Source organism: Cetorhinus maximus, chromosome 10, assembly GCF_964194155.1.
Source record: "Cetorhinus maximus chromosome 10, sCetMax3.hap1.1, whole genome shotgun sequence".
In the NCBI taxonomy this organism is placed as follows: Eukaryota; Metazoa; Chordata; class Chondrichthyes; order Lamniformes; family Cetorhinidae; genus Cetorhinus; species Cetorhinus maximus.
Window position 1 is genome coordinate 22,028,947 of NC_135888.1, and position 16,953 is coordinate 22,045,899.

Below are 16,953 nucleotides of genomic sequence, written 5' to 3' on the forward strand. Positions count from 1 at the left end.
TGTCCCAAGTGCTTGGCAGGAGTGTTATCAAACAGAGTTTGGCACCGTCCAGCGTAAGAGATATTAGGGCAGGTGACCAAAAGCTTAGTCAAAAGGTGCATCCAAGCTGGAAAGAAAGAGTGTAGGGAGGAAAAAGGAGAGAGGTGGAGAGGTGTAGGGAGGGATGAGGAGAGAGGTGGAGAGGTGTAGGGAGGGATGAGGAGAGAGGTGGAGAGGTGTAGGGAGAGATGAGGAGAGAGGTGGAGAGGTGTAGGGAGGGATGAGGAGAGAGGTGGAGAGGTGTAGGGAGAGATGAGGAGAGAGGTGGCGAGGTGTAGGGAGGGATGAGGAGAGAGGTGGAGAGGTGTAGGGAGGGTTGAGGAGAGAGGTGTAGGGAGGGATGAGGAGAGAGGTGGAGAGGTGTAGGGAGGGATGAGGAGAGAGGTGGAGAGGTGTAGGGAGGGATGAGGAGAGAGGTGGAGAGGTATAGGGAGGGATGAGGAGAGAGGTGTAGGGAGGGATGAGAGAGGCAGAGAGAGGTGTAGGAAGGGATGAGGAGAGAGGCAGAGAGAGGTGTAGGGAGGAAAAAGGAGAGAGGCGGAGAGAGGTGTAGGGAGGGATGAGGAGAGAGGTGGAGAGGTGTAGGGAGGGATGAGGAGAGAGGCAGAGAGAGGTGTAGGGAGGAAAAAGGAGAGAGGCGGAGAGAGGTGTAGGGAGGAAAAAGGAGAGAGGCAGAGAGAGGTGTAGGGAGGGATGAGGAGAGAGGTGGAGAGGTGTAGGGAGAGATGAGGAGAGAGGTGGAGAGGTGTAGGGAGGGATGAGGAGAGAGGTGGAGAGGTGTAGGGAGGGTTGAGGAGAGAGGCGGAGAGAGGTGTAGGGAGGGATGAGGAGAGAGGTGGAGAGGTGTAGGGAGGGATGAGGAGAGAGGTGGAGAGGTGTAGGGAGGGATGAGGAGAGAGGTGGAGAGGTGTAGGGAGGGATGAGGAGAGAGGTGTAGGGAGGGATGAGAGAGGCAGAGAGAGGTGTAGGAAGGGATGAGGAGAGAGGCAGAGAGAGGTGTAGGGAGGAAAAAGGAGAGAGGCGGAGAGAGGTGTAGGGAGGGATGAGGAGAGAGGTGGAGAGGTGTAGGGAGGGATGAGGAGAGAGGCAGAGAGAGGTGTAGGGAGGAAAAAGGAGAGAGGCGGAGAGAGGTGTAGGGAGGAAAAAGGAGAGAGGCAGAGAGAGGTGTAGGGAGGGATGAGGAAAGAGGTGGAGAGGTGTAGGGAGGGGAGAGAGGCGGAGAGAGGTGTAGGGAGGGATGAGGACAGAGGCGGAGAGAGGTGTAGGGAGGGATGAGGAGAGAGGTGGAGAGGTGTAGGGAGGGATGAGGAGAGAGGTGGAGAGGTGTAGGGAGGGATGAGGAGAGAGGCAGAGAGAGGTGTAGGGAGGGATGAGGCGAGAGGCAGAGAGAGGTGTAGGGAGGGATGAGGAGAGAGCTAGTGAGGTGTAGGGAGGGATGAAGAGAGAGCTAGTGAGGTGTAGGGAGGGATGAGGAGAGAAGTGGAGAGGTGTAGGGAGGGATGAGGAGAGAGGCGGAGAGAAGTGTAGGGAGGGATGAGGAGAGCAGTGGAGAGGTGTAGGGAGGGATGAAGAGAGAGGCAGAGAGAGTTGTAGGGAGGGATGAGGAGAGAGGCGGAGAGAGGTGTAGGGAGGGATGAGGAGAGAGGCGGAGAGGTGTAGGGAGGGATGAGGAGAGAGGTGTAGGGAGGAATGAGGAGAGAGGCGGAGAGGTGTAGGGAGGGATGAGGAGAGAGGCGGAGAGAGGTGTAGGGAAGGATGAGGAGAGAGGCGGAGAGAGGTGTAGGGAGGGATGAGGAGAGAGGCGGAGAGGTGTAGGGAGGGATGAGGAGAGAGGCGGAGAGGTGTAGGGAGGGATGAGGAGAGAGGCGGAGAGGTGTAGGGAGGGATGAGGAGAGAGGTGGAGAGAGGTGTAGGGAAGGATGAGGAGAGAGGCGGAGAGGTGTAGGGAGGGATGATGAGAGAGGCGGAGAGAGGTGTAGGGAAGGATGAGGAGAGAGGCGGAGAGAGGTGTAGGGAGGGATGAGGAGAGAGGCGGAGAGGTGTAGGGAGGGATGAGGAGAGAGGCGGAGAGGTGTAGGGAGGGATGAGGAGAGAGGCGGAGAGAGGTGTAGGGAAGGATGAGGAGAGAGGCGGAGAGAGGTGTAGGGAGGGATGAGGAGAGAGGCGGAGAGAGGTGTAGGGAGGGATGAGGAGAGAGGCAGAGAGAGGTGTAGGGAGGGATGAGGAGAGAGGCGGAGAGAGGTGTAGGGAGGGATGAGGAGCAAGGTTGATAGGTGTAGGGAGGGAATTCCAGAGTGAAGAGGCTTAGCTACTGATAGCACAATTGCCAGTAGTGGTGTGGTTAAAACTGGTTTTGAGTAGATACCTGGTCTCTTTGGAAATGAGAAAGAGCTGATTCTATTCTTTCGCTCTGGGCTTTGACCCACAGTCTCTCCTGAGAGTCTAAGTGGGTAGCACCTCTCACCTCCGAGTCAGAAGGTTTCAGGTTCGAGTTTGGGATTTGAGCGAAAATCCTCGGCTGACACTACCAGGGGGGTGCCACCTGAGTGCCACACTGTCAGGGGTGCCGATTTTTAGATGAGACCTCAAAGCGAGACCCTGCCTGCCCTCTTAGGTGGATGTAAAATATCCCATGGCACTATTCTGAAGGGGAGCAGGGGAGTTGTCCCTGGTGTCCTGCTTAATATTTATCCCTCAATCAACACCACCAAAAACAGATTATCTGATCAGTATCATGTTGTTGTTTGTGGGATTTTTCTTTGCGCAGTTTTGGCTGCTGCAAATTCTTACAGTGTCCACACCTTCAAAATGGGACTTCATTGGCTGTAACCCTACTTTGAGACGTTCTGAGACCATGAAAGGCGCTATATAAATGCAAGTTCCTTCTTTGATGGGGCATCCGCGAGGCAACAATGTGAACTTGTGGGAGGCAAGGGGTTAGGAGGCCTGCCTAGAGGGGAGGGGGAGGTAGGGGGGCCTGGATGAGAAATGATAGTCACATGGGTGCAGTAAGGAGGAAATTTCCTCGGTTTCTGTTCTTTCTTAATGTTATAGAAGGAGAGAAGACTCTTGGAGAACAGACGGCTGGACTTGGATGCCTGCAAGGCCCGATTAAAGAAAGCAAAGGCGGCCGAGGCAAAGGCAGCAGTAGGTGACTCCATTCTCAACCCACCCCTACCGTTCATTAACTCTCCCCAGTGTCATGGCAACCAGTTTAAAATATACAGCCACAAGCCTGAAATCTGAGCCAGAGTCTGTGTCACCTCGTTGCCGGAGTTGTTCAAACTGGGAGAGTTAATGTTAATTGCATGAATCTCTGTCTCTTTCTTCCTACGCTACTGAATAACATTTTGTCCTTAACTCAACATCGTGACTTGTGTTGTATCCAGACTTTCATACTGACCAATGTTCTTTTTCTGTTGTGTTCTGCGCAGTGTGAGGGAGAAGTGAGTACTTGTTGGTTGAACCGCTACTTTCTCTGACCTGGTTTTTCCGTAATATTCCAGAAGGATTTTTATATATATTATATATATATATATTTTTTTAAAAAAACACTTTCCACTCATTCGCTGCCTGATGTTCTGATGCCAGTCTGCGCAGTTGGACTAATTGGGATCTCCGCAGGACCGGAAGCTATAACACGAGCTGTGTTTATATTAGTGAATGATCCCACCCTGTGTCTGTGTGTGTTTCTGCTGTGTCGCTAACATTGTGTGGGGTGGGGTGGGTGGTTGGGTTTAGTGCAGTAGTTGGAGATGTGCCGAGAACTGGGATTCACTTCTGTTGTTACTGATTCTAACTTAGAATTTGAGATTTTTATCCTTTTTTTTTTGCACCTTTTTGAGTGTGGAGATTTTTTGTAACTGTGATCAGTGTTGTGATTTGGTACTGGAGCTTTTATTTACTGGACAAGTTTCTTTCAAAGACATTACAGAGTAACTCCTGTCATTCTCTGTTTGTCAGTGTTCATGAGAAGAGTTGGAAATAGAGCAATTGCCCCTCCCTCCCCTTGTTCCCTCTATTTCTTTTGCCCTCCTTGTTTCTCTCGTCTGTCTGTCTCAACACCAGCCCTTTAGTGAGGAGAGCAGGAGACACTTAGGACATAAATAGATGACCATAAGGCAGGTTAGAAGTGAGACCAAAACCCCTTAAGGACTGCTGGTGACTGGGGGGGATCCAACACTTGATTGTTCCTCTGCTACAGTTTTAGCAGGTATCATACAAACTGGTCAAGATAACAACTGAATTTTTAAAAAATGTATTCCTTCATGGGATGTGAGCTTCACTGGGAAGACCAGCGTTTGTTGCCCATCCCTAATTACCCTCAAACTGAGTGGCTTGCTAGGCCATTTCAGAGGGTATTTAAGAGTCATCCACATTGCTCTGGGTCTGGGAATCACATGTAGGCCAGACCAGGTAAGGACGGCAGATTTCCTTCCCTAAAGGACATTAGTGAGCCAGGTGGGTTTTTACAGATGATAGTTTCCTGGTCACCATTACCAAGACTGGCTTTCAATTCCAGATTTTATTCATTTGGATTTAAATTCCACCAGCTGCAGTGGGATTTGAACCCATGTCCCCAGAGCATTAGACTGGGACTCTGGGTTACTAATCCAGTGACATGACCACTACACCATCATCTCCCCCCATAGAGAGCAAAGGAAGGCTATACAAACATGTGGAAAACTCATCTGCTAATATTTCCGACAGTAACGACTGAATTCCCCCAGTTTTGGTTCTTCTGCTCGTGTTGTTCATTCTGCACCATGCTAATCCTCACCTGCTCTCGTACTCCTCCCCCCCCCACTCAGATCAGCCCCCAGCCAGCTCTCTCCACGCAAATCTGGGCGTTTTAATATTTGGTTCAAGGCTTGACACAGAGCCCTACATCCCTGTACCAGTTAACACAAGGATGCTGGGAACCGTACAGCACAGAAGGAAGACATTCGGCCTATTGTGCCTGTGCCAGCTCTTTGAAAGAGATATCCAATTAGTCCCATTCTCCCCTGTTCTTTCCCCCATATCCCTGGAGTTATCTCCCCTTCAAGTAACAATCGAAGTATTTATTTCATAGGCACAAGCAGTAACCGAGTTGAACAGGAGAGGAGTGGAATCTAGAAGCTGGCTGGATTATCTATATTGATCATCCTCTTTAACAGGCCATAATGTGTTTCCCAGGCAGCATTGGGGGACATGGTCTCTTTCTGTTTATTATTGCCGGTCATGAGAAGGAACTTAGAAACTGCGTCACTGCAAAATTTACAGAATAAACTTCCTGGCTAAATATTGGGCGAGGAGTGGCAATCACTTTTGGATTGCCACTCTGCTCCTATTTACTTACCTTGCGCTAGAGCTCCACCTTTCTCGCCCAGACTTCCAAACTGGGCCTCCTGAGAAATGGAGTCCTTTCTTTATGGTGTAGGAGCATGAGGAGGAATCCAAGCCACACCCCCTTTTTATGGCACCACCTACCGTATTCCAGTAAGTATAAATGTCCCAAAGGCACTTAGAAAGCTATGGAGAGAAGGTGAGGGGGTTGGGTGTGGCCGGGAGTTGGGGGGGGAGTTGTTCAGGAGAGTGGTCGTGGGGTAGTTGGGGAGTAATCAGGAGGTGGGGAGGTTGTCGGAAGGCTGGGGGTTAGACGGTGGCGTGAGAGGTGGTAGTCGGGGGCGTAGGGGGTAGTTGGGGGTGTAGGGAGTAGTCAGGCGGTCAAGGGGGTAGTCAGGGTTGTAGGTGGTAGTTGGTGGTAGGGGGTAGTCAGGTGGTCAAGGGGGATAGTCAGAGTTGGTGTAGTCAGGGGGTGGGGAGGTAGCTGGGGTGAGAGTGTATTCGGGAGGTCATGGGGGTAGTTGGGTGGTTAGGGGTAGTAGGGGTGGGGGGTTAGTTGGGTGGTAGGAGGGTTGGGGGGTTAGTTGGGTGGTAGGAGGGTTGGGGGGACTGGGGTGTAGTCAGGTGGTGAGGGGTGGGGTGGAAATCTTGTGGGTAGTCGGGGTTCCAGTGAAGAGTTGGGGGGGGTCCCAGTATGGGGTGGGTTGGAGTGGGTTTTGGGGTGGCGGGGGGGAGGGTGGTGGCAGTAGTATGGTTACCCAGGAGTTAGAACTGGTTTTAATTCTAACCTTTCCTGGGTAACTATTCTACTAAGTGAGTCAGAACCACCCGAAGTCTCTGACTCTAACTCGGAGGCTCGGAGGGTTCCAGATGCAGGGCAATTGCCCAACGGAAGTTGATACTTCCCGCAGGGTCCTTGCGTTGGGACTTCCGAGGGGTCTCCCAGTGCATTGTGTGCCTGGGGGGGTGGGGTGGGGATGCGAGGGGGGTAACTCCAGGAAAAGACCACCCAGAGACTGGAAGATCCGGGCCTATGTAATCACACATTTAATCACGTGTCAATTTGGCTGGAACATTTCCACGTCCTCCATTGGGGTGAAACATTTCATTATCGATTTACCCACCTATAATCCTCCTTTCCGGGCTTTAGATGGGGGAATCGCTAGATATTCCCCCCTCTCCCCCCCCCCCCACTCCTCCTCCACAGACCACCAAGACAGAACATGCCGGAAACAGTCAGCAGGGCCGGCAGCACCTGTCAACCTGAAACATTGAACTTGTTCCCTCTCTCCACACAGAGGCTGCCTGATCTGCTGAGCATGCTCTGATTTTATGTCCGGTTTCCAGCACCTGCAGTATTTTCCTTCCTTCCCTCCCCACTCCCCCCCAACCCGGGGCCTGCACGCTGGTTAGGGTGTCATGAGGGTGGACCCTGAGGGAAATGCTGGAGAAAGTGAGGGGCTGGGGATTTGAACTCTCTGGGTCCTTCACACAGTCGTCAGAAAATCCATCTTCGTATCCCAATTTCTCCTCGAGCAGCTCCGACCTAGGGCAGAATTTTACCCTCGTCGGGCGGACGTGTGCCTGGCCCGAAGGGGAGAAATATAATGTGTGATGTCATCGCGCACTGGCACGATATTTCGGTCGGCGGGCGCACGAGAGGTGACAGGGCACCCACTGACAATTAAGAAGCTTATTAAGGCCCTTAATTAATTGCATTAAGTTTTTCGCTGCCCGTCCAATCTTATGATGAATAGGCCAAAGCGGCCTTCGCATTTTTTGCGAAACCTCATCCACGGGTGGGATGAGGTTTTCGACCAGTGATTTTTAAAAAAGAAATAAAAACTTTTAAAACTCATTTTTAACATGTTCCTGCTCATGGGGCACAGTCACGGGAGGGGACATGTTTTTCCATATTTCTCCAGTCTTTATTTCTCAGGTCAAAGTCTTCAGCACCCCCCTGGGGCAGCTCGGTGCCTTTAAGGGAGCTTTCACTGAGTGCACCCCCCACACGCATGCGCTGACTTCCGTGCCCGCCCTCCTACCCCCCGCCCCCCTCCGCCTGGCCAGCGCTGAACGTTTCAGCACCCGATTCACGTTGGCTGCTCATTAATTGGCCAGCCAGGGTGAAATCGTGGTCAGGGCCCAATCACAGCTGCTCCCGGGCCCAACCACCGCGCCCAGCAAGGTAAAAATCACAGAATCACACAGTGCAGAAGAGACCCTTCGGCCCATCGAGTCTGCACCGACACGCGAGAAACACCTGACCTACCTACCTAATCCCATCTACCAGCACTTGGCCCATAGCCTTGAATGTTAGGATGTGCCAAGTGCTCATCCAGGTACTTTTTAAAGGGTGTGAGGCAACCCGCCTCCACCACCCTCCCAGGCGGCGCATTCCCAAGTCCTGCCCCTAATCTTGCTTTTCACTTTCTCAGTGTGGCTTTTCCTAAATCACAGTTGCTGCTGTTCTGTTCCAGCCCTCGATGTTAAGAGGGGCTCTGTGTTCCTGGCAATGCCAAAACCATTTGGTTTTAATTGGGAATGGTTCAAATCTTTACTCCCACATGCCCTGTCAGGGTGTAGACAGCTCCTCCTTGACTACAAGTGAAATGTTGCTCCCAGGTATTTCTAGCATCCATTGCTAGTTTAACTAGCAGTAAGATTGACTTAACTGATTGACAGGAGTTGGATCAATGTGTTGGTCCATTGAACACCACCTCCATGGCCCTTGGCACTGAATCTTGGGTTGGATTGACTGATAAAAATTGAAGAGGCGATGTGAAAGGTATCCAAGGACTCTCAAACTCACCTGGGAAGCGATCCTTTCTGGGTGTCTGCAGGAGACGTAACAGCCCCCAGTGCACAGTAAGGATCTGTTGGTTGGACCTGCTTTGGTTGTGCAGAGGCCTCCCCCATGCAACATTCAGCCAGTCTGGCTCAGGGTTCATCGTATTGGTTGCGGAGTCATTCCCTCAAAATGAGCACGGTAAGGTTCGGGATCTCCTCTGGGTATCGACCTTCCTTCAGTAGCACTTGCCTGTGTCACAGCAATTGAGCCCAGTTCCCCTGCACATCTCCAGACCTTGGTTGAGTTGTTTCGTGGTTTTCAAGTTTGACGTGACCTTCTTTTTAAAACATGTCCACAGATATTTCGCTTTTTATGCATGATATATTTTGTGTGTAAAATCTCTTCCCGCCTTGTAGGCGACACCTGATTTTCAGGAGACTAGGCCTCGTAATTATGTACTGTCGGCCAGTGCATCTGCGGTAAGCCATGGGTGAAATCAGCATTCCCCATTTTCTCTATCTTTTTTGCCTTTCTCCCGCTCTCTCCGACATCGTATGCTGTAAGGATTGGTGACCCTTTTTTTACCAGGCCTCTTAATTCAAAACTATAGCCTCACTTACAGTATCGCCGACTCTGGTTGGCCATATTCCTGGAGGTTTCATCCCACCTCCCACAATTCAGTCAAACCATCCCTTTAGTCCCCGTTTCCAGGATTGATATGCAAAAGGGTTCAAAAGAAAATGGAGGAGTGGGGGGGGTGTGGTGGGCAGAAACACTTATTCTTTAGCACCCCTGTAGTTTTTCTCCCAGGCGTTACTCGCTGGGGTATCTAGGAGATTAATCTTCAATTCCTGCAGACTCCAGGACAGTCCTGGAGGGTTGGCAACCTGAACCTTGGTCAAGTCGATGCTTTGCTCAATTCAGACACACGTCTGTGCAAAGGCAGATCTGCCCAAAGGCATTGCCCCCCACCCTCGCCCCCAGCGTTGCACTATTTCCATTCAGACTGGGGCATCAGTGGACTCCTCTCTTGTTTAGATAATGAATCATTAAAGCCACCAATGCTTGATTTGCAGACAGCTCTACAACTGTAGTGGGATAAAGTTAAACACAATGGAACTTGATAGGTGACAGATTTATACTTAAACGATCGGCATAAATGGATACACCAATACTGTGAGATAAAGAGGGCTTCTGTGCAGCGTTAATACAGGCAAAGACCAGGTGGGCTGAATGGCCTGCTTCTGTGCTGTAGACTCCATGTCATTCTGTGTAACTCTGATGTACGTTTTTTTTTTCACATTTAAAAGCCTCCAGCCTAAAGCAGGATCAACCGCGAGGGGCTGAACTTTCAGGCCTGGCCAGCTCAGGAAAGGAAGTGGGCGAGGCCTGAAAATTCCAGAACCAGCTGGTTTCCCAACGCCGTTCCCAGCACCGGCCGTTTTGGCCGAAGCGGATCCGGAATCGGCAGGGCTTCCAGCCCCCGTAAAGCGGCCAGCCAACTCTGCTTATTCAGTGCCTCATTAAGAAGGCCGAAGGATTTCCGGCTGGGATTTCCGGGGGCAGTTTAATTGCCCGGAGGCGGGCACCCAGTGGCAGGCCAGGGCGCCAGTCCTCCAGGCAGGCCGAGGCCCTTCCTGCCTGCTCCGGACTGCCCGGTAGAGGGATCTATTCTTCTCCCCCACGCCCCAGCTCCCATTCCCCCACACCCCTCCCCCAAGCGGTGGCCTGGCTGCTTTACCTTCTTTTTAATTTAAAGTTTTAAAAAGGTTGTTGTTGAAGCTGCCTCCCAGTTACTCACCCTTTACTGCAGCCTGGCCCTGCCCTCCAGCTGTAAAGACTCTAGTTGGCTCACCTGCTGCTCTGAATTGGACAAAGGAATCTGTCTCCATGTCAAGGGGGATGCCCTGCTCAAAATCCCAAAGAATGACTGTTTTACACCCCCCCCACCCCCTGCAGGTGGGTTTGGGACCCGGAAAAAGTCCCGACTCCCATTTCCCATCCCTACAGCAAACATTCATCCCCTAGATCCTGTGGCATCGCTCGGGTTTTCTTCCACAGTGCAATGTAAAATGCACAGTGCGATACCTTAGGCTAACTCCACCTGATAGAAACTTTAACAATCAGGCCACAGGAGCAATACTGTGAACATTTTGGAAGAGGCATAGATTTTAACCAACAAAGGTTTTAAGTATAAATCTGACTGCCACAGTCCCTGAGCCCCATTGAGTTGAATTCTCTCATGGTGGTACAGCAAAGGGGCCTATCTGGATCTTGTTCTGGTGGGTCAGTGTGTTGATGTTATTGTATCATGCCCTGTTGGAACAGTATATTGTGACACCAGGTGGCATGGATCCTCTGTCTGAACTCTCCACTGAATATAGAATCACAGAATGGTTCCAGCACAAGAGGCCATTCAGCCCGTCATTTTCCATGCTGGCTCTCTGCAATAGCATCTGAGCTGCTCTCACTCCTCTGCCTTTTTCCCGTCGCCCTGAAAGTTTTTTTTTCTCTTCAAGTAATCGTCCAATTCCCTTTTCAAAGCTAGGATTGAATCTGCCTCTGCCACAGGCAGAGCATTCCAGAGACTAACAAGAGGCCGCGTGAAAGGGTTTCCTCATATCGCCTTTGGTTCTTTTGATCCATCAGGGTGAGGTCAGCACCTGTTCTGTAATGCACCGTCCCAACTCTACAACCCTCTAAAGTCTTTCCCTTACCATCAACTCTCCTTTAAATGTCCCTCTACTCAAAGGTGTCCCCCATTCGGTGGGAGATATTTCCACTTCGTTTTAGTACCTACAACAACAGTGTAACTGACTCAGCTGATAACACAATTCGGATGGTCAGTGACACAGGAAAACCTTTCCAAAATGTACGAGATAGTGGTCCTTGTACCTTGATGTAATCATCAATGTCAATGCATGAAGCTCGAGGGGCTGAATGGCCTACTCCCGTCTCTTTGTTCCAACAATGTCTCAGTGCCCATCCCATTGACTGCAATCATTCACTCTCAATGCCAATCGAAATCCTCCTTCCCAGTTCTATGCATTTCCCTCAGGCCTTGGGAGGTGTGTTTTTGTTTTATTTGTTCACAGGATGCGGGCTTTGCTGGCTAGGCCAGCAGTTATTGCCCTTGTTCCGAGGGTGTTTAAGAGTCAACCACATCGCTGTGGGTCTGGACTCACATGTAGGCCAGACCAGGTAAGGACGACAGATTTCCTTCCCTAAATGACATTAGTGAGCCAGATGGGTTTTTACAACAATCAGCAATGCTTTCATGGTCATCATCAGACATTTAATTTCAGATTTTTATTGAATTCAAATTCTACCATCTGCCGTGGTGGGATTAGAGGTTAGAACCCTGGTCCCCGGAACATCACACTGGGTCTCTGGAATACTAATGCAGTGACAATACCACTACGCCACCACCAGCAGAACATAAATATAAAATGCTGTTTTGTTGTCTAACCTGATAAAAAGCATCACCAATCCGATTTCATATTTATTACATACCCTCTTCCTCTTTGAAGTGTTCAAAATGGCATTTATCCATCTACAGGTGGCCTTTATCCAGCAAATTTAGGCAAAATTTACGTTTGTTGTCTGGATCGGAGTTTCCTATGACCTTGTCTTCACATTTGGTCTACTGTGGCAGGCAGGCTGTTGGTGAACTTGCTTCTCCAGCTTTCAGTTGAGAAACAAAAGCCTCACCTGCCACTTTGTGCTGGGTAACAGGATGAGCCTTGGAACATGCTGCCTGGTGCCCTTTTCTCTGAGAGGGTATGTAATAAGTGGCACTAATTGCCCCCTCCAGCATTCACCACCTCCAATCTAGATTAATCTGCTATTAACCTAACATCATAAATGCCAATTCTGAAGAAAGTTGGATTTGTCTTGAGTCTATGAGGAGAATTTTGTTTTTCTTATCTGAAGGGGAAACATCCAGGGTTCCTGCATAAATAGAGGGGGGAGGCTTTTCAGCATCTCTTTACGTTCACCGAGTACTTTTTCTAGGTTTCCCACGCTTGCCACTTTGATAATTACTTGCATTTGTACAGCGCCATCAGCTTCCCAAGGCACCTCACAGGTGCGTAATGAGACAATGAGCCAAAGGAGGAGATATTAGGAGGATTGACTTAGTCAACAGAGGTAAGTTTTAAGAAAGGTCTTGTGGGACGTGGGGGAGAAAGATGGGGAGATTATGGGGGTGGATTCCAGGGCTTTGGGAAGAGCTGGCTTAAGACTCGGTCACCAATGACAGGGCGGAGTTAGTGGAGGGTGGACAAGAGGCCAGAATTGGAGGAGTGCAGAGATTTTGGAGGGTTGTAGGGCTGGAGGAGGTCACAGGGATAGGGAGGGAGATAGGCCATGGAGGGATTTGAACACAAGGATGAGAATCTTAAATTTGGGATGTTGAAATGTGAGAGAATTACAAGTGAGATCACTCGGGTTAAAATAGCTCCTTCCTATCAGTATTTGGTCATCCCAAGGTTTCACAAGCCAAGCCATCTAATAACTCTCGAGTATTTTTGTAAGGCAGGTATTGCAGGGAAATCTTAGCTAGCACCAGTAACACTCTCTCAATCTGCGAAATGGGGGTTAAAGTAATAAAATCATACATATGAATGTTAAAACCCACTTCAAACCCAGAAAGGCATTTTCTCTGATTGAGGGTTGCTTTATATTGTCTGATTACAATTCTGTGAAGCACTTTGTAATATTTTACAATATTGCAGGTGCTATATAAATGCAAGCTTTAGTTGTTGTAGATTACACCATCCTTCCCCGTTATTTATTTATTTACACGTTCCACATAACGGACATTCCCTGTTGGTTTAATCCATGGTTCTGTGCTCTCGGAATGAGATAATGGTGTGGTTTATATTTAGCTTCTTGAAGCTATTTCTACATTTTTTGCACTGAGTTTGCTTCCTGTTTTCTATGTAATCCTCCAAAGACAAATTCAACTTGAAATCTTATTAAACCAGTAACTGTCGCACCCTTCATCCTATCTGAAGAAAAGAAAACGTATTGTAGAGCTTGTCACAAGACCTCCCAACAACCCCTCCTGATTAACCTCTTAAAAGTGTTTGGGAAATCCCAAATGGGATTATTTTAATGGTGATTCTTCATTTTCACTGACAATTCTGTGCTCTCAACACACTCTATTGGTGTGTTGTGTTCACTGTCCATCTCGGGCCTGAAACCTGGGGCCTGGGATGGCGCCTCAAGCCTGGGCCTGGGCCTAGGATGGGGCCTGGGCCTGGGACTAGGACAGAGACCTATGTGTGAGAGATTTCTCCACCACTACTGGTTTACAGCAGATATTTCTTTAATACTAATCAGTTGTTGGGCATTTCCCTCACCTTGATCTGACTAACTGAGCAGCTCTGATTCATTCCAAAACTGAGCGATGCATTTCAGCCCCTTGCCTTTTGAGGTTAGCTTTGAGTCTGCTTTGCTTTGTATTCCTTTGGTTGAATTGATACAAATCTACTAGAGGGCCATGAGATCCTATTTGGAGATGTGGGAACTGATTGGCACTGGTTCAGTGGCAATAAAACCAATTCTGCTCCAGCTAACACCAGAATGTTCTATCCACTCCTGGGGTGAGGAAAGAGCTGGGGGAGAGAGATGGGGCCTATTCAAGAGTGGTCCCAGAAGGGGGTGTGGATAAAGAGTTAGGGAGGTGGTCGTGGGGGTGCAGAAAGTCAGAGGGCCAGTGTAGTAGAGGAGTCTTGATGAGACCACACCTGGAATACTTTGCCATTTTGGTCTCCATATTTAAGGGAAGGATATACGTGCATTGGAGGCGGTACAGTGAAAGTTCAGTATGTGGGATGAGGGGGTTGACCTGTGATGAGAGGCTGAGTAAATTGGGCCTATATTCTCTGGAGTTTGGAAAAATGAGGCGATCTCGTTGAAACCTACAAGACTCTGAAGGGGTTTGACAGGGAGGAGGCTGAGAGATTGTTTTCGCTGGTCGGGGAATCTAAAACACGGGGGCTCAGTCTCAGGATTAGGGAGCTGATCATTTGGGACTGAGATGAGGAGAAATGACTCCACTCAAAGCGAATCTGTGGAATTCTCGACCCCAGAGGGTTGCAGATGCTCCATCGTTGAATTTGTTTAAAGGCTGGAATAGACAGATTATTGATTTCTCGGGGAAGCCAGGAATATGGGGAGCAGGTGGGAAAATGGAGTTGAAGCCCAAGGTCAGCCATGATCATATTGAATGGCGGAGGATGTTCGATGGGCCATATGGTCTACTCCTGCTCCTGTTTCTTGTGTTCATGATTGGCGGGGTGGGCTGACAGTGGAGGCCCTATCCTGGAGGGCGCATGCGCAGAAAGCCCGGGGACCCTGTCCTTGTTGGGGGGAGGGGGTCCAATTGCAGTGTAGGAGGGCTCAGTGGGGGGTGCTCCAAAGCGTTGGGCAAATGTGAATTGTTTTTCATTTCCCGGGAGGAAGGCAGATGTTCCCCAGTTAACAACCATGCTTATCGCCTTGATTTCTTTTCACCTAAAGCACTTTACTGTTGGATGAAAGCATTTAATTAAAAGCCGACTGTGTAGGATAGGGGTAAATGGGTGAAGTTCGGAGAGGTTAAACAACAGATCCCTGATTTAATCTTTGCTGCACATCAAAAAATCACTGTTACAGGAATAGAAGAAGGTTTTGATGAGTTAGATTGTAGTAGAGTTGTTTAAAATGGTAGTTAAAATGCTGCACTGTCAAAGGGAAAGAAAGAGAGACTTGCATTTATATACCGCCTTCCATGACCTCAAGACGTTCCAAAGCACTTTATAGCCAATGAAGTACTTTTGAAGTATAGTCACTGTTGTAGGAAACGCAGCAGCCAATTTGGGCACAGCAAGCTCCCACAAACAGCAATGCAGTAATAACCAGATAAGCTTTTGCAGTGCAAAACAGCCTGCCAGCTAGGGACCATCACCCAACTGAGAGGCAGAGTTCCCAGCAGGCAACAATCTCTCAGCCCCGTTGGTAAATATTGGCCATGCATGGTGCCAAAATTAGAGTCAGGAACGTGCATGCATTGCTTAAAAAAAAAATCAAGGAATTGGTAAGGCGGGATTTTCACTGGTAGAATCACTAGCGTGTGAAAAGAACAGTCAAAAGGTCAAAACAAGAGCGTGAGGATCAATGCTTCATCAAAAAATATGCGCTCGAAGAATCTTTATCTCTGAGAGGATTTAAATCGGCCATTAGTCCATAGGTGGGCTTTACAGGTCTAGTGCCACCTAATGTACAGGAGGTGTTAATTGCACTGCTTGGCCAGAATTTTCCAGCCCCACACTGGCGGGATCTTCCAGTCTTTGCCGATGTGAACGGAGATTTCAATGGCTTGCCGGCCGCACCACAGTGGGGGGAGGGGCTGGAAAACTCTGGCCCTTATAATATTTTGGATAATTGAACTGAGCTGTTTGCTGAATTAGGAATCAAGGATCACTTGCTTTTCGCTTCTCGTTCTGTGAGCAATGCATTTCCACTTTGACCTATCGATGCACTGCTGTAGCTACTCGTTTCTACTAAAGTCCTGCAACTTCTCAAACCTTTGCTGTTGAACTGAGTATTCAACCGAAGCAGCGCATTGCTTTCCCAGGGTCTTATAAGAGCGAAGTCACCAGGATCCAGAGTTCAAACCTGTTTAAAATTTGTTTCCGCCTTTCCCAGTCAACTCAATGATCCTGCAACCAGTGCCCACAGTGATCGGGGGGACCTTAACGTTTTCTACCCATCAGTGCCATGCCCTGCCAACCTGCACCTTGGCGTTCTAGACTTGGGTAGCTGGAGCACGTCTGTATGGGGAGAGTTTTGAACTCCATTATTAGGCAAACAGAAACGCCACCTTGCATCACAGGAGGCCATTCGGCCCATCTTGCTTGTGTCAGCTCCTTGAAAGAGCTTTCCAATTAGCTCCACTCCCCCTCCTTCGGGAATCTATGATAGCTCAGTATATTGTTTTGAGACATGGGTTTCCATGGAGATCTCTCAGACCTGGCTAACCGGGCAAAATGTCTTAAGAATGTGCAAGAATTTTTTTTAAATTAATGAATTAATTAATCTTGCCAACGGCCAAGGAGGGAGAGTCTTTGGATTAAATATTATCTCCATTCAGTTCCCAGAAGGATTAAGTCTGTGTAGAACAACATCAGTAGATTGGAGAATTAACACCGGCTAAAATTACACCAGAGTGAGATGTTAGGACTTTAAGAACAAAACGGGCTTCAGGTTTCACTGGCAGCTCAATTCATTAAAGATTGGTAGGGGAGACAGCTGTTTCCACAGTCAGGCGGTCACTCAGTTCAGCAGTCAGAATGGATCCTGTTGTTTATTCCATCCTGATACATATGTTGTAGCAAGTGCTGTTGGGTATAACTCCATTTTATCAAACCATTCATATATTGACATTTAAAAATAAAAGTCTTTGTGATCTGCAGTCTTAGTTCCATTGTAGTCACTGTTAACTTGATTCCCATTTCTGTCAGTCCTCTCATCACTTCCTTGTGTGCTATCCAAGGTGTAAACAAGCTTTGGTTTGTTGGTATCTAAATCTTTTTTTCCTGCTGTCAATCTGCTGTGAAATGTAGTCCTGTTTGATGGTAACTCTGATCCAGAGGGTTTGCTGTTGGGGGCTGTTTTTGCTTTGTAATTTACATGGTATTAAATTTTAGGCAATGTCTGAACCCATATCAGACCATCAGTAACCATGACCCTGTTGTCCACAGTATGAATATGTTTTCTGTTCTTCTCCTGTTAGTCTGCCAACATCT

At 48.8% G+C, this 16,953-nt stretch overlaps 1 protein-coding gene across 8 annotated transcripts in view; it reads left to right on the forward strand.

The window, feature by feature from the left end:
• LOC144685524 (endophilin-B2-like) overlaps nucleotides 1–16,953 on the forward strand; it is a 110,633-nt gene that overhangs the window by 76,271 nt on the left and 17,409 nt on the right. For 4 of the 8 annotated variants that reach the window (XM_078550115.1, XM_078550116.1, XM_078550117.1 and 1 more), the window contains exons 5-6: nucleotides 3,094–3,186; nucleotides 8,575–8,637. In XM_078550115.1, the coding sequence (XP_078406241.1) occupies nucleotides 3,094–3,186; nucleotides 8,575–8,637 (156 nt within the window). The remainder of the gene's footprint in view (nucleotides 1–3,093; nucleotides 3,187–8,574; nucleotides 8,638–16,953) is intronic. The other 4 variants (XM_078550119.1, XM_078550120.1, XM_078550121.1 and 1 more) reach the window with 1 other exon arrangement.